We start from the raw sequence: 27,251 nt of genomic DNA on the forward strand, positions 1-27,251 counted from the left end.
AAATTTGAAATCCATGCACATTTTTCATGAACTTTTTGAAGACCCCCCCATGCATGGATTTCAAAATTCTTCTGCATCCAAATTTAATTTCATTTTCCATGTGCTTTTTGAAGTACCCTTATATGCTGCGTATTAAAAATTAAAATGATATATTTGAATTAGATTGTTAGAGGAAATAGGATAACAGCACCTTTAGAAAAAAAAAATTTAAAAAGAACACACAAAGCCAGTTCCACTCATGGAGGCTACTCATTCTGCTGTTTCTAGTTTACCTAAGGCTGGAAAGCAATACTGAAATTTCTCCAGCTCTGCTTGGCTATTGTCAAACACCTCCTACTTGTATCATTTTTAAGCCTCCTCTTTGAAGTGTATACCTGTCTCCTTAGTGACTTCTCTAACCCGACTGTTCTCTCCATGCATTAAGACGTGATGAACTTACTCCTGACGCCTAGCTTTAGAGGTCTTCACTGGTGTTCTCTGCCAGCCACCCAGTCTTGTCTCAGTATTGGCCAGCCTTTTTCTACATAAGATCATACACTGCAACCCCTTCTCTGCCAGTAACCTAACTTTCTCTGACTTCTTGGCTTCCAGTGTCTCATGACCAATGAAATATTCAGGTTTGTGCCAGTGTTTCCCGCAGTGTGTCAGCTCCTTCTGTATTCCCTCCCTTCTCTTCTCACCCCAAGTACAACAAGTAACAGTCTGCAACTCTCACAGATACTAATTCACTTGGTCTGAAGGTGAGGTCCTGGGATCCAATTTTTTTTTCCCCAGGAAGATATGTTTTATCTACTTAAAAAGGCAGAGCCACACAGAGATATCTTACATCTGGTTACAGCCATCCCAGTTGGTAGCACCACAATGCCAGGACTCTGCAACCTGATTTTTAAATTTCTCACTTAGTCTGATGATGAACCCTCACTAACTATGGTTGGCTGTCAACTTCTCTGTGATCGCCATTTCAGCATCTTTGCTTTTTCGTCCTTTAGCTCTCTGGGAGAAGTACTAGTCCTGATTCAGTTCAGTTATTTATGCTTTTTCTTTTTTTGGGGCACTGAGTCTTGTTCAAGAAGTCCTACAACTGTACAAATAAATGCTACTGCCAAACCATAGTCTCAGTCTTAACTGGATCCTCAGCTCTTAGGTTTTGTCCCCCACTAGTCAGTGATGCACATTTTTTTCAGGGACTGTTTTAGACTTGTATGTTAAGTTCCTTGTTCTCCTTTGCCTTTTCTATTCTCAAAAACTTCCTTGCCTCTTGTATGCTTGTGATAGACCAGAAAAGACTGGCTAGTCTCTGTCTTCATGGAAATTTCCTTGGTAATTGTGGCCCATGTATGCTTTTTTTTTTAAATTTTTATTTGAAAGGCAGAGTTACAGAGAGGCAGAGCGAGGTCTTCCATCTGCTGGTTTACTCCCTAAATGGCCACAACGGCTAGAGCTGGGCTGGGCTGATCTGAAGCCAGGAGCTTCTTCTGGGTCTCCCGTGTGGGTACAGGGGCCCAAGGACTTGGGCCATTTTCTGCTGCTTTCCTAGGCCATAGCAGAAAGCTGGATCTGAAGTGGATCAGCCAGGACTCAAACCAGCACCCATATGGGATGCTGGCACTGCAGGCGGTGGCCTTACCTGCTATGCTCCAGCGCTGACCCCTGTGCCAACTTTTAATTCCTGTGTCCTACCTTAAAAATATCTTACAGCTCTGCTCATTGTTCAGCTTTCTTCAGGTCAATAAAAGAAGTTAGTCTCTAATGAAGGCAAATTTTTATGCTTTTGATTCTATCCCAAGGACATTTAATTCTTTTCCTATATTGTCAACCTGTCCAATAGTCTGTAAACAATTTTACCCTAAATAAAGTAAGATTTTTAAGATTTTATTTGACAGGTAGAATTACAGACAGAGACAGAGAGAAAGGCCTTCCTTCCATTGGTTCACCCCCAAATGGCCGCTACGGCTGGAACTATGCCGATCCGAAGCCAGGAGCCAGATGATTCTTCCTGGTCTCTCATGCGGGTGCAGGGTCCCAAGCACTTGGGCCACACTCCACTGCCTTCCCGGGCCACAGCAGAGAGCTGGATTGGAAGACGAGCAACTGGGACTAGGCGCCGGCCCCAAAAAATCTTACTTATTGATTGTGCCTTCTTCCTCCAGTCAACTTTCATCCCTCTTAATTTTTTTTTTCTTCAACTTGGTATAGTGTCACTTCTGCAGTCACTTTAACTGTTGACTCAAGGGTCACACAATGACAAAGACAGTGGATACTTTCAGTCCTATTTCAGTTACTAATATTTCCTTCCTTCCTTGAAATTCCCTTAGCTTCCCCGACATTTTTGATTCTTTTATCGGATTCTGATTATCATTGTGTCTCCTGGGCCTAAATTTTGGGTTTTTCCAAGTTCGTGGAAGTGTTCTGATTGTCTTACACTCTTGAGGTAATCTCATCCACCCATGGTTTTGACTATTACCCACATGGTGTGTATTTCTCTGGTCTTACACTTGAGACTTTTACAGCTAATTCTCTTTGGGATCCCTTTTTTTAAACTTTCTATAGATCTCATTACCAGCCTTTGCCACATGTATTGCTTCATACCTTCCACACTGACTAAGCAGAAACGACTCATCCCTCTCCAAGCTATCAGGACCGTCTCATTTAAAGACGTTCTGATTGTTTTTAATCTAAATCTAGAGTTTACGATCTTAAAACCATCTTCTTACTAAACAGTCCATCAGAAAACTGTAGATATTTAGTAGATTGAAAAAAAAAAATCACAATTTTAAAAAGCTTTAAACATAATCACTCAGCACTGTTTTGACTCAGTGTTGTGATCAGAAATACATATTTCAACCTGTTAAGTAGGAGCCTTAACTGTAAAACATGTAGTGTGTCAAGTTACCATATAGAGCTAGCTTACTGATATTTTCAGCTAAGTAAATGTACGTGAACTTACATAATACATTTTTAATGCCATGAGCTGTGGGTTCAGCAGCCAGTCTTTTCCTTAAGAGTAACTCTAGTCAATCTTTGTTAATTTTTTCTGCAACTCTTAGTTAATTGTTAAGCTTTTGCTAGCTTTATATTTTAGGTACTAGCAAGACCTGGTTTTTCATCATTCCTCTAATAACCTAACTTTTCTGTTTTGGAAGATCAAAGCCATCGGCCAGACAGAACTGAATGCAAGCAACCCAGAAGAAGTGCTACAGCTGGCAGCGCAGAGAAGGAAAAAAAAGTTTCTCCAAGCAATGGCAAAACTTTACTTTTAAACAGTTAGTTAAGTTTTTTAACTTTTATTTTTTAAACAATGGGCTAGAAATAAACAGTATTAAAAGATTGTTTATATAATACATATATATACATTTAGCGGTGTTTTCTTTTCAGACAAAAATACTGAAATACTAGTTTAAAAACAAAACTATACATTAGACTTCATACCATAACAATAGCTTAAATTTATAATTTCTTCAAAGGGAGAAGAGATTCACATGTCCAGCAACAAAATAAACTAGCAGTCTTTTTTCTAATTAACCTACTTCTTGAGGCTGAAATTTTTGTCAAATTTCATAGTACAGCAAGTTCTTATGCCTTTTTAAAAAATAAATAGATTTCTTGGCATCAGTATACATTTAATCTTCTGCCTTAATACAAGTTTAAGTCAAGTGTTAAGCTTTATCACTTTGACACTGTCCTTATTTCATAACATAGGAATTTAAAAAGAACCTTAACAGTTTCTCATATAAATAAAGCCTTAATCACACTAAACTTTTTTAAAAAAGTCTTTAGGGATATCTTAGAGTATAAAGTGACTTTCTCATATAAATAGCTTGAAAGTGTACTTAAGTTCTTCACCCAAATTGTGATTTACAAAGAGATTATTATAAAGCAACCTATATGTCAAATAAAGCCCCAAGTAGGAGCCACAGCATTTATCTTGTTTTAATTTCTTTGGTACTCCCACTGTTTAGAACACTGTTCATCTAAGGCTTAGTAGTTAAAAAATGTTATGGCAAAGCAAATAAACTAGTTAAAAAAAAGTTCAGATTTCACCATTTGTAAAAATTCAAGTTTTATAATAGCTTGCTTGCTATAGCAGCTATAAATTAGTCACCTTATTACAAAACTGAACATTGTAAACACATTTAAATTTTATTTTCAAGAACCAAATTGCACTAGTTAAGAGTGCAGGAATTTTGAGAATCTAAAAGCTAGATACAAAGCACTATTATCACTTAATGTACCCTTTAAGATAGCATTTACCTAGCCCAAACTCCAATGGTAAAATTCCTGGTTTATAATGATAAATATAGTTAACACTGGATCAAAAAATGTTGCTGTGGCACAAATCGTGGCTGCCTTCTATCCAGTAACCTTGGGAATGAAGTCATCTTTGTAAACAAATTCTGCTATTTCCTTACCAGCTAACATAGGAATTAAATGTCTTTAGTGCCGATTTTAAGTGGCTTTAAAAATCTAAGGATGGCAGTGTAGCTTCTGAATTGGCTAGGACAATGGTAGTTAAGTTGTATGAAATTCTACCCAAAACTTGGTCAGTTCCAGCTTGTTCGAGTCCACATCTTTAGTGTTTTCCTGGTGGTTTTTCAGTGCTCTTCGGTGGTGTCATAATGCCTCCACTGCACACTGGTGACAACTGTCCCCCTTTTCTGAAGGAGTTTACATAATTTACTTCATCCTATACATGTAAAAAATTCATGCAGTGATTAGAAATTAATTTTACTGACTATATCAATGTTTTATCTTAGCTGCTAAACACTTATTTGAGACTATTCAGGTTTAATACTTGTATAGTGGTCTCTCTATTATGTATTTGCAATTGAGTAGTTATATTCTGTAGGTTCAATGACTTGTCTCAACTACTGGCACTGATCTTAAGACACTTTACAAATTGTGCTTTCACTTAAACTTTTCATTTTGAAATCAGTATACTCATTAGAACTCTTAGCATCTTACATAGTATCATTATAAGTTTCAGCGATTTACTAGGCATCAAGACCAAAAATTTCATAAACATACCAGCATAGCCAAATAATTTGTATGTGTTTGGATATTATGTCTGTCTTCCACAGGAATCTTCTTAAAAGTCTTCAGCTTCACTGGACACGTACTTTTTATGACACTAACAAAAGGCACCATCCAGTCTACACATTCTGAAATGTTGTCCCATTCCAAACCTTGGCAGAAAAAAAGTTAGAAAAATATGAAGGTTGTGTATCTTAAAGATGGTATTTAAGAGGGAGACAGAGTTCTCATCTGCTCATTTCTCAGATGTTTGCAATGGTCAGGGCTGGGCCAGGCTGAAGCTGGAAGCTCTAATCTGAGTCTCCCATGCGGGTCGCAGGGATCCAACTACTTGAGTTGTCACTGCTGCCTTTGAGAGTCTGCACTGACAGGAAGCAGTAGTCAGAGGCAGGAATTGAATCCCAGGTACTCTGATACAGGATGCAGGAACCTTAACTGCTAGGTCAAATCCCCACCCCAAGATACTTATCTTAAAACCAATTTTAAAAAGAATCCTCAGAGACTGGCATGTGGCATAGCAGGTTAGGCCTCTGCCTGTGATGTCAGCATCCCATATGGATGCCAGGGTTTCAAGACGTGGTTGCTCCACTTCCAATCCAGCTCCTTGCTAATGTTCCTGGGAAAGCAGCAGAGGATGGCCCAAGTGCTTGTGCCCCTGCACCCACATGGGAGACCTGAAGACGACTCTGGGCTCCTGGCTTCAGCCTGGCCCAGCCCCATCAGCTGCGGCCTTTTTGGGGAGTGAACCAGCTGATGGAAGATCTCTCTCTCTCTGTCTCTGTCCCCTCCTTTCTAACTATTACTGAGTGACTTCAAATGGATTTAAGATCCATTTGGACTTATTTTTGCTTGTGGATAAACAATGAAGATTGCAAAGTGCTTCTAAACAGAAAGGAAGTCCTTAAATTACTTAGTTTTTTTCTATTAATTTGGAATTGAAGCTTGGCAGGATGTTACCAGTTCATAGAATAGTCCCATAAAAGTTGTAAATAGGAAGAATACAACAAAGAGCAGTACCTGAGGCTTTCTTAACCACTTGGATGGAGGTGAAGTGGCACAGGGCAGCAGCGGCCAGTATCCTATACTGGAATTCTAATGAATCCACAGCTAGAACACACAGATCTAAAAGCTGAAACAAGAGAAAACAAAACCATAAGTAATTAGGAAGAGGATGAATACTACATGTTCTACAAAACATCAGTCAGCTAACATTTTAGAGGGTTTATTATGTGAACCATATGTCAGGTATCGCTAAAGCTCTAAGGATACAGAGAAAATAAGCCACCCTGAAGGAATTTGGCTTTGCGATGTTACGTCAGAGGGATGGTTACAGTGTCCTACAGAAAGGGTACCTACTTCCTATTAGGGAAGACAGTGAAGCCTCCTGTTACTTAAAGGAGTCTTAAAAACACATGGTAATCAGGAAGATTAAGAGGCAGGGAATGATCTAGATATAGGAACATTACTTGGAACTCAATCAAATATTTCAGAACACCTAGCGTGAAAATATGAAATATGCAAGGAATACCTCTTTTCCACATCAGAAAAAGGGGGTTAGCTAGGTCGGGATGAGATGATAAGTCTTAAGAAGTCAGAAAACAGGCCGGCGCCGCGGCTCACTAGGCTAATCCTCCGCCTAGCGGCGCCGGCACACCGGGTTCTAGTCCCGGTCGGGGCGCCGGATTCTGTCCCGGTTGCCCTTCTTCCAGGCCAGCCCTCTGCTGTGGCCAGGGAGTGCAGTGGAAGATGGCCCAGGTGCTTGGGCCCTGCACCCCATGGGAGACCAGGAAAAGCACCTGGCTCCTGGCTCCTGCCATCGGATCAGCGCGGTGCGCCGGCCGCAGCGCGCCGGCCGTGGCGGCCATTGGAGGGTGAACCAACGGCAAAAGGAAGACCTTTCTCTCTGTCTCTCTCTCACTGTCCACTCTGCCTGTCAAAAAAAAAAAAAAAAAAAAAAAGAAGTCAGAAAACAGGGCGCTGGCACTTTGGTATAGAAGGTTAAGTGCCCTGCCTGCAGAGTGTTCATCCCATATGGGCATTATTTTGAATCTAGCTACTCCACTTCTGATCCAGCTCTCTGCTAATGTTCCTGGGATAGCAGTAGAAGATAGCCTAAGTGGTTGGGCCCCTACACCCACATAGGAGACCTGGATGAAGCTCCTGGCTCCTGACTTCAGATTGTTGCAGCTCCAGCCACTACGGTCATTTGGGAAGTGAACCAGCGTATGGAAGACCTTTTTCTCTGTAACTGCCTCTCAAAAAAAAAAAAAAAAAAAAATCTTCAAAAAAGTTTTTAAAAAGCAGTATAATCCAGGAACTAAGAGCTGAACAAATAGTAATGGAATTGTATAAAAGGGCTAGACGTCAGAGGTTTTAGGTGATATCTGTCCAATGGAATAAAATTTATGTTTGTCTTCATTAATCCAGAAGGCAGTAGAAACAGCTAAGTTGGGAAGGGAATACTATCACTATGTACCTCTAGAAACCAGTTCCACATTGTTTTATCAGTCTATCAAAGGTTCAGCCTCTATCAGAAGGGTATAGCTGCATATAACAATCTGGGATCCTGGAAATTCTGACTGAAACAATGAATAAACCTTTACTGCAAAGTTTATGAACTAAGTCAATTCCAGTATATGGACTGATTATCCAATTTTGATATTTATATTGTGCTTAGTAGATTTAAAACAAATTATATTCTAAGTGACTTAATACTCATCTACAAATACAATTCCTCTCAGTCCATATGTCAGTTTTAACATCCTACATGGAACAAGAATGCAGTTTTTCTCATTTTTTAAAAATTTATTTCAAAGTTAAGGAGAGATCTTCCTTCTGCTGGTTCACTCCCCAAATGACTGCATAAGCCTGGGCTGAACCAGGCCGAAGCCAGGAGCTTCTTCAGGTGTTCCCCAAGGGTGGCAAGGGTCTAAACACTTGGGCCATCTTCTATTGCTTTCTTAAGCCGTTAGCAGGGAGCTTTATCAGAAGTGGGGCAGGGGCCCAGTGCTGTGGTGCAGGTTACTCCTCCGCCTGCAGTGCCAGCATCCTATGTGAGTGGTGGTTCGAGTCCCGGCTGCTCCTCTCTCAGTCCAGCTCTCTGCTATGGCCTGGGAAAGCAGAAGATGGCCGAAGTGCTTGGGCCCCTGCACCTGTGTGGGAGACCCCAAAGAAGCTCCTGCTTCAGATTGGCCCATTTACAGAATGAACCAGCGGATGAAAGACCTTTCTGTCTCTCCCTCTCACTGTAACTTTACCTCTCAAATAAATAAAACAAAATAAAAAAAAAAAAAAACAAAATAAATAAAAGTAGGCAGCTGGGAATCGAATCAGTGTCCACATGAGATGCTGGTGTCTCAGGTAGTAGCTTTGCCCACTATGCCACAAGGCCAGCCCCAATTTTCTTTACCTTTGTTTGTAGCATATTTTAAATCCTTAAGATACTACTTGTAGGGGCCAGCGCCGTGGCTCACTTGGCTAATCCTCCGCCTGTGGCGCTGGCATCCCATATGGGCACCAGGTTCTAGTCCCAGCTGCTCCTCTTCAGTCCAGCTCTCTGCTATGGCCTGGGAGGGCAGTGGAGGATGGCCCAGGTGATTGGGCCCCTGCACCTGTGTGGGAGACCAGGAGGAAGCATCTGGCTCCTGGCTTTGGATCGGCACAGAGCTGGCCATGGCGGCCATTTGGGGGTTGAACCAACGGAAGGAAGACCTCTCTCTGTCTCTCTCCCTCACTGTCTAACTCTGTCAAGTAAGTTTAAAAAAAAAAAAAAGCTACTACTAGTGAGAAGTAAGCAGGAAAGAATGGGCTCCTCCTCTAGTTACTTTGTTAAAGTATTTGTTGTATGCTGGCATAGGAAAGTTTAATTTGAATTCAAGTATAAAAAAAATCCTATAACAAAATAAGGTGATTTTAATTCTAATATGTAACTTAAACAGGTACCCTAGTATTCAAGCATAAAGAGAATAAGGGAATCATACAGAATGATTCTGAACCATTATAAGACTTATATACAACTGGCTGAAAAACACTTTACCCATTTTATGTCAAGAGATATGTAACTATTTTGGATCCCTAGTGAATGAAAGTACTCAGGCTACTGTAAGAACTTTGTTTTTAGGGTTATTAAGCAACATATACATTCAGGACAATACATGTTACAAACCAGACTTTTTGGTCCATTTAAGGAATGAATTCAATACCATTACATTGTTGTATAGCCTATGTAAGAATATAGACACTGAAGAAACCCGTGTTAATGACATCAGCATAAATCCAATAAAAATATCAGTACCTGAGCTATTTGAATGAATGTTTCCTGAGAATACTGAGGTAGAAGAACTTTAGGAGCATCTTTAAGAGCATCAACTTGAAGAAAAAGATTTAGCCAGGAGATGACTGTTACAGGACATAGTTCCCATTTTAAAGCCTGTTAATGAAATTTTAAAATACCCATTAAACAGTGTAGGCACATATACCATATTATATAGACTTTAGAGGTTAAGTAAATTCCTCTTCTAGCCACCACCACTGTCAGTATTTCAATGCATTAACCTCTTAGAACTGGATGCTAATACTAAAAACCTTAGTTTTGACTGCTTACGTTATAGTATTTGAAATTCAGTCATAATTACTATTTTACCAGTACAAAAAAACTGTTTTACCAGATTGCAACTTGAAGTAAAAATGTAATTATTATTACCTTTAATATAATGAGTTCCATCCTTAAGATATCCTCTTCACTGCAAGCACCATCAGTGACATAAGCAAACTCTTGGAGTTTAGGAGCATAGATTTCCTTTAAATAGGAATTTTTCATTAAGCACAATTGAGATCAACACAGAAAATTATACAAACTACATACACATTTCAGTTTTAAGGAAAGTTTCACAAAGTGATTTTAAATCTTAGTAAAATAATTCTGTAGCTAGAACAACACTGTATTTAAGATACTTTTCAATAAATAAGATCTAGAAATAGGGGCTGGCACTGTGGTATAGCAGGTTAAAGCCTCAGCCTGCAGTGCCAGCATCCCATATGGGTGTCGCTTCGAGTACCAGCTCTTCCACTTCCAATCCAGCCCAAGTCCTAGGGCCCCAGCAACCACATGGAAGACCTGGAAGAAGCTCCTGGCTCTTGGCTTCAGCCTGGCCTAGCCCTGGGTCATTGTAGCCATTTGGGGAATGAACTACAGGATGGAAGATCTCTGTCTTTCTCTGTAACTTTGCCTTCCAAATAAATAAACCTTTAAAAAAATCCTTTATCTTCATAGAACAAGGTTAATCAAAAAATATTTTATATAATTTGGCTGATGACAGGTCTGTTTGAGCAGTTCAGACAAGAGCAACTAGAATGATCAAAGGATTACAAGAGGGGCCTGTGCTGTGGTGTTGCAGGTAAAAGCTGCCTTCTGCGATGCCAGCATCCCATATAGGCACCTGACTGCTCCACTTCTACCAGCTTCCTGCTAATGGCCTGGGAGAAGCAGAAGAAGGTGACCAGAGTGCCCCTGCCACTGTATGAGAGACCAGAATGAAGCTCCTGGTTTCTGCCTGGCCAAGCCTGGCTATTGCGGCCATCTAGGGGAGTGAGCCATCAGATGGAGGATCTCTCTTGCTCTCTTTTCTAACTCCTAGGAGAAAAGGCTTTTAGTTTAAAAAAGCCTAGTATTTTCATCTAAAAGATATTTGAAACACAGTATGATTTTAGGTAAGGAAAGACTGAATATGAACTTGTGCACCCAATATGGCAGATTTGGGGGGATAGCCTAAGCTCACAAAACATATACCAAAGGAAAAGAAAAATGTACTGAAGAAAAGTGATAGATCACAGTCCTTCATTTACGCCTAAAATATTAGCAGCTACAAAAATTTTCAATGAAAGCACTGACAGTATCCATAACAATTTTAAGAAAAGCAGATAGAAGGGGGCAGCACTCTCTATGGCACAGCAAGCTAAGCCATTGCTTAGGACACCCACATTCCATATTTGAGTTCAGCCAGTTCAAGTCCCAGCTACACCATGTCATCCAGCTCCCTTCTGATGCACCTGTAAGCATTGGAAGATGGCCCAAGTGCTTGGACTCCTGTCACCCACGAAGGAGACATGCATGGAGCTCCTGGCTTCAGCCTGTGGGTGTTGAAGCCATTTGAGGAGGGAACCAGCAGACGGGATCTCTCTCATATAAGTAAAACATCTCCAAAAAACGAAAAAATGCAGATTGAGAGTATGTGAAGGAAAAATCTCAAGAGGAAAGGAGTTGCCTTCTATCATGGAATCATCATGAGATACAAAAATATAGTCCAGATAAACCATTATCCTTACTTACTTTTTTACAATTGATTGTTCAGTTTTCCATTTATTTACTTGAAAGGGTGAGTGAGAGAGAGATTATCTCCCATCTGCCAGTTCCCTCCCCAGGTGGATGCAACAGCCAAGGCTGGGCCAGGCGAAAGTCACCATCCTGGAACTCCATCCAGGTCTCCATGGGTGGCAGGGACCCAAGTACTTGGGCCATCTTCTACTGCCACTGCTTTCTCAGGTGCATTAGCAGGGAGCTGGATTGGAAATGGAGAAGCTAGGACTCCAACTAGCACCCATATAGGATGCTGGCATTTTAAGTAGCAGCTTAACCTGCTGTGCCATAACCCTGGCCCCAGGAGTTTAGTCTTCAAAGACTATTCTGTTGAATCTCGAAGTCATAGTTAGTATTTTTTGATAGAATTTACCTAAATACTAATTCCAGAATCTAAACCAGAGACCAGTGATAGGCTCAGCCACTACAGAAGAGCTCGGAGAATTTTTTCTTCTATCCTCATAATGTCCAGAAAATAAATACTGAAGAATGAAACCAATCACCTTTCTTAAGGAATTAACAGGGAAAAAAATAGTATTTGGGATTAATGTACTGATTAGGAAAACAAAGTTTTCTATTCATATATCTATGAATAAACTTTGAGAACTTACCTCAAGTTTGGAAGCAATGAATAATGAGGTAATCCCAATGAGTTGAAGCATATTTTTATTTATATCCTTTTGTGTCAACATAAATCTATCAAAAAAGTCTTGTGCAAGATAAAATGTTTCTCTGTGAAGTGTGTATACTTCACATACCTAGAGAAGAATCCAAACATTTAAATATTCTGAGTTTCTCCTAATTAGAAAACCATCTCTTAGCATATAGACCTCACAGTACTTTTAAGCCAAACAAATTAACATGTACAAATAGGTTAAACAAATCTATTGCCATCCCATTTTACTCTTATTAGCTTTGCTGTTTTTTCCCCCTCTATATTTTTACCTCATTTGTTTTTCATATTTTACTGTACTGGCCAGTAATATAGAGGAATACTGAATACATAACAATGACAGACAAAATCTTAGTATTTCCCTATTAATAAAACCTGTCATTTCAATGTTTATGATAAGGAAAGCTTTTAATTCTCACACCAAAAAGTAGGTATGATTATTTCCATTTTGGAGATGAGGAAACAGGGATAGAAATACATGAGTTTTGAATAAACATATTTTACCATCAGGATAGGGGGCAGGTGTCTGGACTCGTGGTCAGAATGCCAGTATCAGAGTGCCTGAGTTTGATGCCTGCCTCTGACTCCTGACTCTAGTTTTCTGTTAGTGAAGACCTGGGAGGCACTGGTTATGGCTCAAGTGATTGGATTTGTCAACTGAGAGGCCTGGGTAAGTTTATGGCTCCAGTTTCAGTATTGCTGGTATTTGGGGAATGAACCAGCATATGGAAGTTTGCTCTCCGTATCTCTTTATTTACCTCTCAAATGAATAAAGTCAGGAATGGATGTTGAATTTCATAAAATGTCTTTCACATCTATTGAGATATAAGGAATTTTATAATTTAAACTATTAAAGTAATAAATTAGTATCTTTACATTCTTAATTTTATTTTTAAATTTTTTTTTGACAGGCAGAGTGGACAGTGAGAGAGAGAGACAGAGAGAAAGGTCTTCCTTTGCCGTTGGTTCACCCTCCAATGGCCGCCGTGGCTGGCGCGCTGCGGCTGGTGCACCGCGCTGATCCAATGGCAGGAGCCAGGTACTTCTCCTGGTCTCCCATGGGGTGCAGGGCCCAAGCACTTGGGCCATCCTCCACTGCACTCCCTGGCCACAGCAGAGAGCTGGCCTGGAAGAGGGGCAACCGGGACAGAATCCGGCCCCGACTGGGACTAGAACCCGGTGTGCCGGCGCCGCAAGGCGGAGGGATTACCCTAGTGAGCCGCGGCGCCGGCCTATCTTTACGTTCTTAAACTGAAAGAATAACACTGATTTTTTTAAGTTGATTCCAGGATCACTAGAGGTTTTCAAAAAGTCAAAACTCAACTACCTTCTTGTATCTGCATGATTAAAACTAATCTTCCTTTCTGATGCAAACATTTTGTAGTCTTAAAAACTTTCTGATGGTTTCTGTGATCTGTGCTGCCATGTGCTACTCCACCAAAAAGCCTGTAGTCTTTCTCCCTTAGAATTCATTATCTTTGTCTTAACACAGATAAGAGCAAGTACCCAAGAGTTGGAGGAAAATCAATTTGTCTTTCACACAAGTAATTATTTTCCAAAAAGTAAGTCTAGAGATTTTTTTAAGCATTAATTTCTAAAGAGACCCACAAGAGCAGAAATTCTGGCACAGATAAATAGAGATTTCAGCATCATTATTCCTTTAAATTAATGGCACAGTATATTTCTGAAAAGAATAAAATATATAATAAACTGACACTAACAGAAGGCCTATGGCTTTTCACTGTTCAGTGCCTCTTTATGGTTTAGGACATAGAAATCAGGATTCCTATTCACAATGCAGATTTTAATAAAGCTGAGGGCTCAGAAACCTACTCATGGTCCTTTGTCTTGCATAGCAGGATCCAAAACCTGATCAACTATACTTTATGTTCATTTGAGTATCCACAGCCCCTGAACCCAGTGCCTGATGTATAACAATGCCCACAGATGGCAGGAATTCTGAGTTGGATTTAGGTTATATAAAGTGTCTGTGTTACGATCTTATTCTTAGTCATTTTCCACTTTGGGTACCATCAATTATAGTAAGTACCCCAAAAGATGGCCTGAGGACACATGGAAAGCAATTTACATCTTAATATTCTTCCATCATACAGGGACAAAGGAAATTTATATTACTGGAACATACCTCTAAAAGCCAGTCTAGAAGTATTGACCTCATTTGTGGTTCCAGGTCAGAATGCAGAACTTCAAAATGCTTGTCATGAACATACCTGCTTTCCTTTTTTAACATGTTTAGCCACACCTCTTTTGAACATCCCCAGCTATGGAACAGGAGAAAAATACAATTTAAATTCTATTTATATAATATAAAAACTGTCTGTTTTACATAGAATAAATAAAACTTTCAAGCAGAACTTGGAAAAAGCTCATAGATTAGGAAAAAATGTCTGTCTTTTCAAAGAGATTTATTTATTTAAAAAGCAAAGAGACAGGGAGAAAGAGCCATACAGTTGAGGCTGGGCAAGGCCAAAGCCAAGAACCAGTGACTCCATCTTGGTCTCCTAGGTGGGTGGCAGGGATTAAAGTACTTGGGCTATCTTCTGCCTTCCCATGTGCATTTGCAGGAAGCTGGATCAGAAGTGGAGTAGCAGGGACTCAAACCGTGCTCTGAAAATATGCTGGAGGCACTAGAAGCACTGACTTAACCTGCTGTATGACGACACTGGCCCTATTTTAATTTTTAGAAACATTTCTTTTGTATCAGAAAATAGAAGTCTGGGGGCTGACATCCCATATGGGCACTGGTTTGAGTCCCACCTGCTGTACTTGCAATTTTGCTCCCTGCTAATGCACCTGGGAAAGCAATAGAAGATGGGCCAAGTGCTTGGACTCCTGCACCCAAGTGGGAGACCTGGAAGAAGCTCCTGGCTTCAATCTGGCATAGCCCTGGCTGTTGCAGCCATCTTGGGGAGTAAACCAGCAGATGGAAGATCGATCTCTCTAGCTGTCTTTCCATAAATTTTAAATAAATATTAAAGAAAAATAAGCCTGAAATGATATACCAAGAACATGGCCTACAATAGTTGGTAGGTGTTTAAAGAGTGCTTTTCAAAGACCAGCATTGTGGCTTAGCAGGTTAAGCTGCTGCCTGTGATACTGGCATCCCAAATGGGTTCAAGTTTGAGTCCCAGCTGCTCCAGTTCCAATCCAGCTCCTTGCTAATGTGCCTAGGAAAGAGAAGCAGAGATGGCCCAACTGTTTGGGCCCCTGCATCCATGTGGGAGACCTGGAAGCAGCTCTGGGCTCCTGGGTTCTCCCTGGCATGCCAGCTATTCTGGCCATTTGGGAAGTGAACCAGTCCATGGAAGACTGCTGTCTGCCTCTCCCCCATGTAACTCCACCTTTCCAGTAAGTAAAAATAAATCTTAAAATTTTCAAGGGTTACTGTTGAAGTTTTTCCCAAAAACATTAAAAAGTTAAAACATATTATCACAATAGAGACAAGTCTCAATCACCTGCAAATAGATCATCAATAGTAGTCACCTCTAAAGGGAGTAAGGTAGCACAAAGTGTAGAGGAGGAGGAGGAGTGAGTTTTTAAATGTCTGATTCCATTAATTTGTTTATTAAAGCCAATACATTGCATTTTGTATAAGCTGTACTTATACAGACTTAAAAAATATAGGTGTTACTAAGTTTGGTAGTAAATGTATACATCAGTTGAACATGCCATACAGGTTAAAATGTTTGTCTTAATTTAGGTAAGTTATTTAAACTCCATTAGAAAAGTTCTGGTGGGCAGGTGTTTGGCACAGCAGTTAGGTCACTGCTTTGGATGCCTACATCCCAAGAGTGCCTGGGTTCAAGTCCTACATCTGCTTCTGATTCCAGCTTCCTGCTCATGCACACCCTAAGAAGGTAGCAGATGATGGCACAATTGGTTAGGTCCCTGCCACCAACCTGGGAGATCTGGATTGGATTCCAGGCTTCTGGCTTTGGCCTGGCCCATTGTTGGGCATTTTGGGAGTAAAGTAGTGGATAGGAGACCTCTGTCTCTCCGAGTTTCAAATAAAAGTTTTTTTTTTTTAAAGTGCTTTTAAGTTTGATAATACTCAGCAAACACAGGAAAATTATTTTATAGATTATGTTTTAAATACCCATATCATGTGCAACATGCTTAGCAGTATGGAAAGCGGTTGTTTTTTTCTTCACATTTTTTCTCTTATAGTGAAAGCAAAAGATAACTTGAAATAGTTATATTAAATCAGTATAATTTTAATCTGATATAAAGTCACTGAAATTTTTCTTACCTTAAATCAGGCAAAGGTGAAGGATTAATAAAAAGATTTGTGAATCTGTAATTTGTAAATCTGGAGAAGTCGCTTGTTCCTATTTCTTTATGGGGTGTTTCAATAATAATGCAAGGACTGATTCCCCCAGATAATACAGGTGGCCAGCAATTCTGTCAGTATAAAAAAAAAAAACACAACTATTTGTGCAATAGGAAACCTTAGCTTTTGTTCTGTATGTTTCATAACTGAAAGCTAATATTTCTAGGCCATCTGTAGTTTTAGCTAATATAGCTGACAATCTAGCTAACTTGACATTCATATTTTATAAATAAAGACATACTGCTCTTTCAGTCTTCATACAGAGTAACAGGATGTTTTAGACAAAAATCCTGGTAATAAAGACATTCTGTATTAAAGTAGGAGTAAGAACAAAATATCTTTTGTATAAAATGCTAATCACCTTCAAGATCATAAAATGCAGTTGTCTGTATTTAGAAATAGCAGGGGTACTTTTAAAAAATTTTTAAGTTAAACCTGTAGTGATATTTCAGAATATCACAGTACTTTAATTCAAGACCTTAAAAATTGAATCAAGTGGAACCAATTACTTAAAGGACCTTTTATCCAATAATGCGGGTTTCAAAGGGAATTACTATCTTTAAATTGCTTTCTGTACAAAATATAGGAAGAAGAGGTAGCAAAGGGTGGCTTCTAGGCTGTCAGAGATCTCACATCCTATTTATGCCCAAGAAGCAGCTATTAGGATCCTGCACGATAGTCTGAGAGGGAACAAAGAGTATATCAGACAGATTAGGCGGGCCCTGGTGCACCAGGCAGTTCCAAGAGGGAGGGATTTACAAAAAGGAACCAGCTGCTTCAAGGCAAACTTACTCTGCAGCTGTAGTAGGATTCAAGCACACAGAAACCACCCCAAAACAAGCACCTTCCTGCTAACCTCTGAGGGGATTCAAAAGTAAAAGTGTCAGTAATCTTTCTATTGCCAAGCAGTAACACAGAATTCCGTTAATGGTATCCGTATCTGGTATTTGACGCCCCAAGCCCGCCCAACCCAGTTCTACCTTACCCTAATCTCATACTGATGTTTCTTGGTGACCTTTTCCTCTTTTCTCTTTTTGACATCCTGAAAAATAGAAAGAGCGTTAGTAAGCTAAAGTCCCAGCAAGTAAGTAATTTTCCCCCTCCTTTTTCCCTTAAATCACCTGGGCTGTTTTTCTCTTCTTGGCTTGGATTATCTGGGCTTCTTGTGGGGAATCCGTCTGACTGGGCTGGGACTGCTGCTTAGCTTGTAAACGGCTACTGTTGGTGAATTGTGGAAAAGGAAGTTTAATTAGTAAGTCATGCGTTTCGAAGGCAGCCGCTAATTTTGAAACATGTCTCCAAGACAAATAATATTACCTGCGTCTTGACATTCTCTTCTTCCAGGTGTATGAAAACTCTAGTGGGGGGGCGGGGGGGAGAAAAAACAGAGTCAAATAGGCTGTCATCCATAGTCCCACATGACGGCCAGTTCCCTCGGAAGGTGGTCTGAGCCATTTTACCGCGCTGTCTCCTGCACTGGTAATTAACTTCGGATACATGCCTGCATTTTCTCCACTGAATGTGCAGAAATTGCACCCCGGACACCGTGAACGCGCAGGAAGGCAGGTCTCCCCGAAACGAGGAGTTTGGGTCCCTCCCCTCCTCCCTTGTCCAGCCGGAGTGGGGCTTGCGGGGCGGCCCCTTGGCCGCCTGCACGAACCCTGGGGAGCGAGGGCTGAGGAGGCCCAGCGCTGTGGAGAAGCCGGTTCCGCGCCAATTTGGAGAGCGGCGGCGGCGGCGGGGAGCAGGGGGCGGAGGAACCGAGACTGGTGTCACGTCCTCCAGCCCACTCTCCCTCCTGCCCAGGCTCCTGGGCGCTGCCCGCGCTTGCAGCGGCACCGGACCCCCACTCCAGACGCGGGCAGCGGGCAGAGCAAAGGGGGCAAAGGAGAAACTGGGCTGGTCCAACTTTCCTCCCCGTTTAGGGGCCCGGACCCCCGTCCCTCTCCCGCCGGATAGCTCTCCAAATGCGGATGGGACTGAGACGTCCCTAGGATGAGGGACTTTTCCTGGCCTCTACTTAGGGACGGCCTCCATCCCCTGTCGCGTTTCCATCCCTTGCCGGGGTCCTGACAGGGAGGAATCGCGGGGACCCATCCCCTGCCAGTCGTCTAGTTCCCCACCGTCCCATCTTTCCTCCCCCACGCTCCCGCCCGCGGGAAGGATCGGCCCAGCAGGGCTTTCTTTGGTCCCACATCCCCCCGCCTCTACGCCCAGCACCTCCTCACCGCCAGACCCGCTACCGCTCGGCTCAGCTGGCGCCGGCGCCAACCCAATATATAGGCTGGGCCGGGCCCGCCCCGCACGCATGCGCCCCAGACTGACACCTCCGGACAGCGCGCTCCCCTCCCCCGCCCGCGCGCCAGTCGCCCGCCCGCGCGCGCGCCGCGCCAGGCCCTGCCTTCAGCGCGCGCCGATCCTTTCCCAATGGCAGCGCGGCCCCCTGCGCTCTGCTTCACCTGCCCTCACGGCAGCGGGCGGCGGAGTCACTCAGAGGCGCCTCATAAAGGGGTCCCCGCCGTCGGGCTCCTACCCCTTCCCACCGCACCTCCCGCATCTGGGGCTGTCAGGCCGCGGACGCCACGGCGTACGACGAGGCGGCGGCGGCTCGGGCGAGCATTCCGAGTCAAGTGCCCGGGGAGCGCGGTCCTGCGGTGCTCCCGGCTGTCCCGCCAAGGCCTCAGGGAACCCGGGTTTTCCTGAGAGAAGCGGGGCCGGGGAGGACCCGCCCCTTGAGGCGGAGCGCCGCTCTGGCACACGCGCTGGCCAATAGGAGGCCAGGGCGGCTGCACAACGTGGAGCGGCTGCGGATGTAAACACAGCCCGGGGCGCCGCGGGACACGTGCGCCGCGCGCCAGCCGCCGGAGCCCGGGAGCCCGGGGCCGCCTCTGCCCCGCCTCGGTGGCCACGCTCCGGGATGGCGTCTGCAGCCGAGGTACGTTCCAGCCCTGTTTTCCCGTCCCTGCTCCCCGTGGGCTGGCTTACTGCTCCCCCAGCCCGCCCCTTCTAGCAGCTGCCCGCGCGGGAAACGCTCACGCCGGCCTGCCTTTCCTCTCCTCCAAACCCGGTCCCCGCAGGACAAAACAGCTTTCGGGGACGGACAGGGATGGCATTCCCCCTCCCGCAAGCGCGGCGGCCCCCGGGGCTCCTGCTGCCGAGAACGGTCGCCTCCACGTGCAGGCCTCGGGCCCGCCCGCCGCGCCCCGCCCCGCCGCCAGCGCGCCCTGCAGAGCCCGCGCGAGCCGCCTGCGCGGGAGGGAACCGCCCGCCTCCGAGCGCTCGCGGTTGGCGCCAGGCCCGGCGCGTTTCCTCAGCTTTCCCCCGGAGTTTAAGCTTCAGGGCCCCCAGCTCTCTCTGTGTATGCCCCCCGCCCCAAGACTGCACATCCCCGAGCGGGACGTGCGGACGGTACTCCGTCAGCGGGCTTTGCGCGCACGGCTGCAGGAACAAAGCCCCTCGGGGCGGAGGCTCCCCGGAACCCGCGGCAGCCGGGGCCGGAGGCGGGTAGACCGGCGTCCGAGCTCCCCGGCCCCGAGCGCGGAGCCCTTCCCGAGATGCACCAGGCGGCGGGGCCGCACCGCCCGGCCTTTGTGCTCCGGGACCTGCGCTCTCCCGGCGCTCCGGCCGGCGAGTCTTCAGCATGCTTCCCCTTTCGATACCGTTTCACGACCCCGCCAGAGGTGTTCTCTCCCCCGGTTTTACGCCTAAGAGGCTTGCCCGTGGTGATGCAGAGTGAGAAGGGGTCCTTGCCCTGCTTGGGATGGCTCCCTCTGCAGCCGTTCAGGTGCTGCGTGGAGCTCTAGCATCCTGAAGGCCAGGAAAGGGAGTCTCCCGCAGGCTTGGCGTTAGCTGAGCGCCAGCGAAACTGGCGGCCTACAGAAGCTGCTGGAAATACACTGGGAGCCGGGAATGTCTGTTACCATGGTGCGGTTAGCCTCTGAGTATTGTACACCCAGCTCTCTTAACAGAAACATACGTGGGTCCTCCCCTGGACTAGGATGTGCCTAGAGAGCCTTGGTGGTGAAGCAGAAATTGGGAACAATCCCAAGACAGCCCGGCGGCATCCCAAGTACCTGGTCAGACAGATGGGTCTGTAAGGAACGTGGGCTCGCCGTCTGCGCTGGTGCAGGTCACTAGATCCCTCTGAGCGCTGCTTTTCTCGGGAAAAGATGTAACAAGACACTCATCTCCAGGGTTGTTTTAAAGGGTAAATTTGATCAGAGAGAGAGAGATGCTGTCTCCCATATGTACCTGTCACAGGGCAGATGTTCAGTAAGCGTTAGCTCCTCTTGCTTTTATCCACCCCGCTTTGCCAGTAGAAATTTAAAAGTTATTTGAAGGACTATACATGAAACAAGGCTGAGTTATAAAATTTCTGTTTCTGGAATGTTTAGTCATCCTTTATGGGTACCTACGTTAGGCATCATAGTTCAGTTTTTCACCCTTGCTTCATGTTTTCACATGTTCATTTTAAGCTTCCTCTTTTCATTTTTTTTAAATTTATTTTATTTATTTGAAAGAGTTACAGAGAGGTAGAGACAGAGAAGTCTTCCATCTGCTGGTTCACTCCCCCAGGTGGTTGCAATGGCAGGAGCTGTGCCAATCAGGAGCCAGGAGCTTCTTTCCAGTCTCCCACGTGGGTGCAGGGGCCCAAGGACTTGGGCCATCCTCCACTGCTGTCCCCTGCCACAGCAGAGAGCTGGATCAGAAGAGGAGCAGCCGAACTAGAACCGTGCCCATGTGGGATGCCGGCGCCTCGAGCCAGGGTGTTCACCCACTGTGCCACAGCACCAGCCCCTTCACTCAGTTTTAAAACTCACCTACTTTGGAATACCTGAAATTCTTTTATACTTGCAATAATTTCAGAAAATGTTTAACACTTTCTAAAGTACCTTTTTCCTATTGTACAAGCAAAGTTAAAACATCATGGTGAATAAACTGTTGACCATGTGTGTCTTTTGGGCGATTATTTGATTGCCCCCACAGTAGTTTCCGGGGGAAGAAAAACGATTCTTGGAGACATAGGTTTAAAAAGACAACCAGGGCCGGCGCCGCGGCTCACTAGGGTAATCCTCTGCCTTGCGGCGCCAGCACCCCGGGTTCTAGTCCCAGTCGGGGCGCCGGATTCTGTCCCGGTTGCCCCTCTTCCAGGCCAGCTCTCTGCTGTGGCCCAGGAGCGCAGTGGAGGATGGCCCAAGTGCTTGGGCCCTGCACCCCTTGGGAGACCAGGATAAGTACCTGGCTCCTGCCATCGGATCAGCGCAGTGCGCCAGCCACGGCGGCCATTGGATGGTGAACCAACGGCAAAAGGAAGACCTTTCTCTCTGTCTCTCTCACTGTCCACTCTGCCTGTCAAAAAAAAAAAAAAAAAAAGACAACCAGGCCCAACACATCCTTGTCTTGCTTCTGTGCCTTTGTTCTGCCTGCCCTGTGCTCTGCAGTTCTACTCACATCACAGCAATCAACTGTTCAACTGTGCTTTATATCCAGGTAGGCCTTGGACCTTGTTTTGCTAACTCTTTATAGCCAGTACCCAGCAACTGAAAGGCAGATGTAGTAGGGTTTGGTTAAATGCTGATGTAAATTGTTCATAGGATATCCTATTTAACAGAGCTGTCACTCTGTAGGTTGGAGTGATGGATGGTAGAGTTAATCCTATTCAGTATAAGGCTGACCTTTTGATTAATGGATTATAGATTTACAGAAAAAAAAAATGAACAGGTAGAACAGGGCTTCCACATACTGGCCCCTGCTCACCTCACACAGCTCCCCCTAGGACTGACACCTTATAGTACAGCACGCTTATCTGTATGTGACACCAGGGTCACAGGGAGTCAATGTGTGTGCCTTATGATTAACTCAAGTTCATACTTTGTTTCCTTAGTTTTTGCCTATGTCTTTTCCTCGCTCCAGGATCCCACACAGGATAGAGAACATCACACTAAAATGTTATGTCTACTTAGGTTACCTGCCCTGTGATGGTTTCTCAGACTCCCCTTCTTTTGGATGACCTTGCCAGTTTTGAGGAGTGATGATAGAGCAGTCCTCTCTGGGAATTTGATGCTGTCTTGGTCTGCCTGGGGTACTGAGTTTGGAGGAGGAAGATCGTCGAGGTGAAGTGCTTCATCACATTATCAGGGGTGCCTGGTGTCTTTCAGTGTTGATGCTGACTTTGATCACCTCCCTGGCTGAGGTGTGTTCTGTGTTTGTCAGGTGTCTCCACTGAAGACTTACTTTATTGCCTTGGTTTTCAGGCTGTGCTGTCTGGAAGGAGGTCAGTACATGCAGCCCACAGCTAACAAGAAGGGAGTTATGCTTACCCTCCATCAGGGTGAAGTATCTGTTATTTGATTTCTTCTGAATTGGAGATTTGTCTCTTCTTCCCCACTTATTAGCTTATTCATTTATTTATGTCCGTATGCATTCATAATCTATAATTTGAATCAATTCAATAATAGTTTATCTTATCACTCAGATTGTTCAAGTCTTTGATCATGGTATTTTAAATACATTTTTATTGTCATGGAGCTTATTTGAAACTAAATAAAAATGAATCATGCTTAATGATAATCTGTATTTCTCACATAAGAAAACATTTTTCCCGCTTAATGAAATTTGCTTATCTTCTGTGCTTATCCAAAAATACATCAAAAGGAAAAAAAATCTATGAATTTTAGTAATGGATTACCAGTTAAACTATTCCTTTTATTGCCTCATCAAGAGCATTCTTAAGTGAAACTGTTATTTTTTTTTCTAAGATTTTATTTATTTATTTGAGAGGCAGAGTTACAGAGAGAGAGAGACAGAAAGGTCTTCCATCCATTGGTTCACTCCCCAGATGGCTGCAACGGCCAGAGATGAGCTGATCCGGAGCCAGGAGCCAGGAGCTTCTTCTGGGTCTCACATGTAGGTGCAGGGGCCCACACACTTGGGCCATCTGCCACTGCTTTTCTAGGCCATAGCAGAGAGCTGGATTGGAAGAGGAGCAGCCGGGACTAGAACCTGTGCCATATGGCATGCCAGTGCTGCAGGCAGAGGCTTAGCCCACTATGCCACAGTGCCAGCCCCAAACATTTTTTTTTTTTTTTAATCAAACTGAGAGTGGCAGGGGTAGCCTTGTGGTGTAGTGTGTAAAGCCACCATCTGCAATGCTGGCATCCCATATGGGTGCCGTTCATGCCCAGCTGTGCCACTGCCCATTCAGCTCTCCGCTAATGGCTTGGGAAAGCAGCAAGAGATGGCCCAAGTGCTTGGTCCCCTACCATTGAGAAGAAGCTTCTGGCTTTGGCCTGGCTGTTGCAGCCATTTATGAACCAGCTGATGGAAGATCTCTGTGTGTGTGTGTCTCCCTCTCTCTGTAACTCTGCCTTTCAAATAAATGAATCTTTTAAAAATAAATAAACTAGGGACCGGTGCTGTGGCGTAGTGGATAAAGCCACTGCCTGCAGTGCTGGCATCCCATATGGGCACCAGTTCGAGTCCTGGCTGCTCCACTTCCAATCCAGCTCTCTGCTATGGCCTGAGAAAGGAGTAGAATATGGCCCAAGTCCTTGGGCCCCTGCACCCACGTGGGAGACCCAGAAGAAGCTCCTGTCTCCTGGCTTTGGATTGGTGCAGCTCTGGCCATTGTGGCCAATTTGGGAGTGAACCGTCGGATGGAAGACTTCTCTCCCTCCCTCCCTCCCTCTCCCCCACCCCGCCTCTCCTTTTCTCTGTGTGTAACTCTTTCAAACAAATAAATAAATCTTAAAAAAAAAAAAAACTAGGGTTAGCAGTGAAGAGTATGACTCTTAGAATAATTTAGTGCCACTGCCTTAATGTCTGCCAAAGTACTAGTAGCTTTATCCAACAGTAAATGTTAGCACGATAAAAGGAAAGATGTATTAATTCTATTAGTAAATTACTATAAAATAGTTTTGATTTCATGCTGTATCTAAATGGGTCTTTGGGACTCCCACAGGTCAATAGAGTACACATGGAGAACTGTAAATCCAGTTGCCTGGAATCCTGGTAATCAACTTAGTCATTCCTTTCATTCTCTACTCCAAAATCAGTTCACGTTTCCTGAGTAAGATATGCTAAGCTGCATCCTAAAATTTTTTTTAAAGAAAGATTTATTGCGACTTCCCCAGCCCTGCTCTGTTGGGACCGGTGAACCTTGCCCGGGAGTAGAATTTCAATAAAAGCTTGTGAATTAAAAAAAAAAAAGAGAAAGATTTATTTATTTGAAAGGTACCATTATGGAGAAAGGGAAAGGGAGAGAGAGATCTTCCATCCTCTGGTTCATTCCTCAGATGGCCACAATGGCTGGGGCTGGGTCAGGCCAAAGCCGAGAGCCAGGAACACCCCCACATCCAGGTCTTCCACATGGGTGGCAGGGGTCCAACTACTTGGCTTCCACTGCCTTCCCAGGCTCATTAGCAGGGATCTGGATCAGAAGCAGAGCAGCAGGAACTCTTAACTGCCGCAGTGTAGCCCTAAACTTCTGCATAGTAGTAGCTCCTTTAATCCTTCACCAATACCATGAGACAGGAGTTATTATTGGCATTCCTGTTTTACACACGAGAAAGCTGAAATACGACTATAATTTGCCCAAGATTCCTGTGGAGTCTGACTCCAGCATCTCTGTACTATACTGCCTCCGTTTGTCACCATTCATCCTTTTCTGATTCCAAGTCATATCCAAATGAATCTTTATTGCCTGTGCCTTAGCTCAGGACTTAATTCTCTCCTTAGCGTATTGACCTCCTAACTCGTTTTCGTGACACACTGACCCTCCAGTCTGCCTTCCAGTGTAGTGTCAGGGCTCTGTTTCCATAGCATAGATCTTCCCATGCTGTTACTCTGCTTAAAACTCTTCTGAGGGGCCGGCGCCTTGGAGCAATAGGTTAATCCTTCGCCTCTAGTACCGGCATCCCATATAGGGCTGCTCCTCTTCCAGTCCAGCTCTCTGCTGTGGCCTGGCAAAGCAGTAGAAGATGGTCCAAGTGCTTGGGCCCCTGCACCCACGTGGGAGACCTGGAAGAAGCTCCTGGCTCCTGGCTTCGGATTGGCGCAGCTCCGGCCATTGTGGCCATTTGGAGAGTGAACCAACGGAAGGAAGACCTTTCTGTGTCTCCCTCTCACTGTAACTCTGCCTCTCAAATAAATAAATATTTAAAAATAATAAAAAACCTTCTGAGGGCCAGCACTGTGGGGCAGAGGGTTAAGCCGCCGCCTACAACAGCACCATTCAAGTCTTAGCTACACCGCTTCCAATCCAGATCCCTGTTGATGTGCCTGGGAAAGCAGCAGAGGAGGCTCAAGTGCTTGGGCCCCTGCCACCCTTGTGGGAGATCCAGATGAAGCTTCTGGCTTCTGCCTAGCCCAGCCCCAGCCAATGAGGCCATTTGGGGAGTGTACCGTGAACCAGCATATGGAAGATTTCTGGCTCATTCTATAACTGCCTTTCAAATAAATTTTTAAAAAGATTTATTTATTGGAAGGGCAGAGAATTAGAGAGAAAGAGGTCTTCCATTCACTGGTTCACTCCTCAAATGGCGCAACAGCCAGAGCTGGCTTGATCTGAAGCCAGAAGCTTCTTCCGGTTCTCCCCGACGGGTGCAGGGGCCCAAGGACTTGTACCATCTTCTACTGCTTTCCCAGGCCATAGCAGAGAATTGAATCAGAAGTGGAGCAGCCAGGACTTGAACTGGTGCCCACATGGGATGCTGGCACTGCAGGCAGCGGCTTTACCTGCTGTGCCACAGGGCAGGCCCCTCAAGCGTTTTTTTTTTTTTTTTTTTTAGAAATCTTAACTCTCTGTAACTCAACTAAATAAAATAAATCTTTAAAAAATGTGACAAGTAACCATGTCAGATGAGAACTAAGGAAAAATAAAATAACTGAGGAAAAATAAAAGCAGGGCAAGGGGTGCAGTGGGGACGCGCCATTGGCTGAATGTTCCGGGTAGACCTCTCCTGTGTGACATCTAGCAGAGAACTGTGAAGTGAGTGCAAGCCATGCAGGAGTGAGGGAAGAACATTCCAGGCAGGGCAGCAGCCAGTCCTGAGGACACCACCACCAAGGCGGTGCCTATGGCGGTGGTGGCAGAGGAGGAGTTGCCACAAGAGGAAATCATAGAAGGATCTGGCTGGCTGCTGCAGGAGGGAGTTGAAGCAGAAAGCCAGGTAGGACAGTATTATAATCCCAAAGTGATGGTGATGAGGACAGGGAACAGGGTGGGAGCTGACTTGAGATGATGAGACCAGGCAGAGAGCTACCACTGATTGGCTGTGGTTTGCTGGGAGGAGCAGCTCTATGGCAGAGTTAAAATCAAGAGTTGGTTTTTGACCGGTTGTTAAAGAATATCTCCTGAGATAGGATTAAGTGTCAAAAGGATCACATGAACAAGACTAGTGTTTGCTAACACTAACTGATAGAATTAAAAAGGAGAGAAAGATCCAACATGGGAAGCGGGATACACAGCAGAATGGCAGATGTCCTAAACAGCACTCTAGTCTCAGAATCAGCCCTTAAGGCATTTGGATCTGACTAAAAGGCCCATGAGAGTTTCTCAGGCATGGAAAACCAAGGCACTGTGGGGGAAAAAATGACCTAAATGAAATATCTCTGTGAGTGAGATCCCAGCGGAAAGAACGGGCCATCAAAGAAGGAGGTACCTTTCTCTGAAGGGGGAGAGAGTGTCTACTTTGATTATGGCCTTGTCTAAATAAGATCGGAGTTTGTGGACTCAAGAGGCTTCCATAGCTTTGGCAACTCATGACAAGAGCCTCGGGTGATTACTGACGTCATAAATAAGGGTGTCAATTGTTATATCAACAACAGGAGTCACTGTGCAC

The 27,251-nt window shown here is 44.4% G+C and overlaps 2 protein-coding genes and 1 long non-coding RNA gene across 17 annotated transcripts in view; 2 read left to right on the plus strand and 1 right to left on the minus strand.

Moving 5' to 3' along the window:
* INTS8 (integrator complex subunit 8) overlaps positions 1–3,347 on the plus strand; it is a 71,601-nt gene extending 68,254 nt beyond the window's left edge. For both annotated transcript variants that reach the window (XM_002710696.6, XM_089335546.1), the window contains exon 27: positions 3,144–3,347. In XM_002710696.6, coding sequence (XP_002710742.1) covers positions 3,144–3,260 — 117 coding nt within the window. In that variant the 3' untranslated portion in view covers positions 3,261–3,347. The remainder of the gene's footprint in view (positions 1–3,143) is intronic.
* Positions 3,269–27,251, minus strand: part of CCNE2 (cyclin E2) — a 651,763-nt gene continuing 627,780 nt past the window's right edge. Inside the window, exons 2-13 of one of the 9 annotated variants that reach the window (XM_002710697.6) lie at positions 18,631–18,663; positions 17,728–17,767; positions 17,532–17,628; positions 17,396–17,452; positions 16,330–16,481; positions 14,206–14,341; positions 11,998–12,144; positions 9,734–9,829; positions 9,326–9,460; positions 6,049–6,160; positions 5,026–5,183; positions 3,269–4,684 (exon numbers count right to left, since the gene is read on the minus strand). In XM_002710697.6, coding sequence (XP_002710743.1) covers positions 4,571–4,684; positions 5,026–5,183; positions 6,049–6,160; positions 9,326–9,460; positions 9,734–9,829; positions 11,998–12,144; positions 14,206–14,341; positions 16,330–16,481; positions 17,396–17,452; positions 17,532–17,628; positions 17,728–17,741 — 1,218 coding nt within the window. In that variant the 5' untranslated portion in view covers positions 17,742–17,767; positions 18,631–18,663 and the 3' untranslated portion in view covers positions 3,269–4,570. Of the gene's footprint in view, positions 4,685–5,025; positions 5,184–6,048; positions 6,161–9,325; positions 9,461–9,733; positions 9,830–11,997; positions 12,145–14,205; positions 14,342–16,329; positions 16,482–17,395; positions 17,453–17,531; positions 17,629–17,727; positions 17,768–17,911; positions 18,155–18,630; positions 18,664–18,811; positions 19,096–27,251 lie in introns of those variants that run through there. The other 8 variants (XM_089335548.1, XM_008255760.5, XM_089335547.1 and 5 more) reach the window with 8 other exon arrangements.
* Positions 19,177–27,251, plus strand: part of LOC127490736 (uncharacterized) — a 28,013-nt gene continuing 19,938 nt past the window's right edge. For 2 of the 6 annotated variants that reach the window (XR_016235826.1, XR_016235827.1), the window contains exons 1-3: positions 19,207–19,345; positions 22,374–22,523; positions 22,665–22,741. This is a non-coding gene — a long non-coding RNA (uncharacterized LOC127490736). Of the gene's footprint in view, positions 19,346–22,373; positions 22,524–22,664; positions 24,173–27,251 lie in introns of those variants that run through there. The other 4 variants (XR_016235828.1, XR_016235829.1, XR_016235825.1 and 1 more) reach the window with 3 other exon arrangements.

This window comes from Oryctolagus cuniculus, chromosome 6 (genome assembly GCF_051225735.1).
Source record: "Oryctolagus cuniculus isolate XC-2025 breed Fujian yellow rabbit chromosome 6, ASM5122573v1, whole genome shotgun sequence".
In the NCBI taxonomy this organism is placed as follows: Eukaryota; Metazoa; Chordata; class Mammalia; order Lagomorpha; family Leporidae; genus Oryctolagus; species Oryctolagus cuniculus.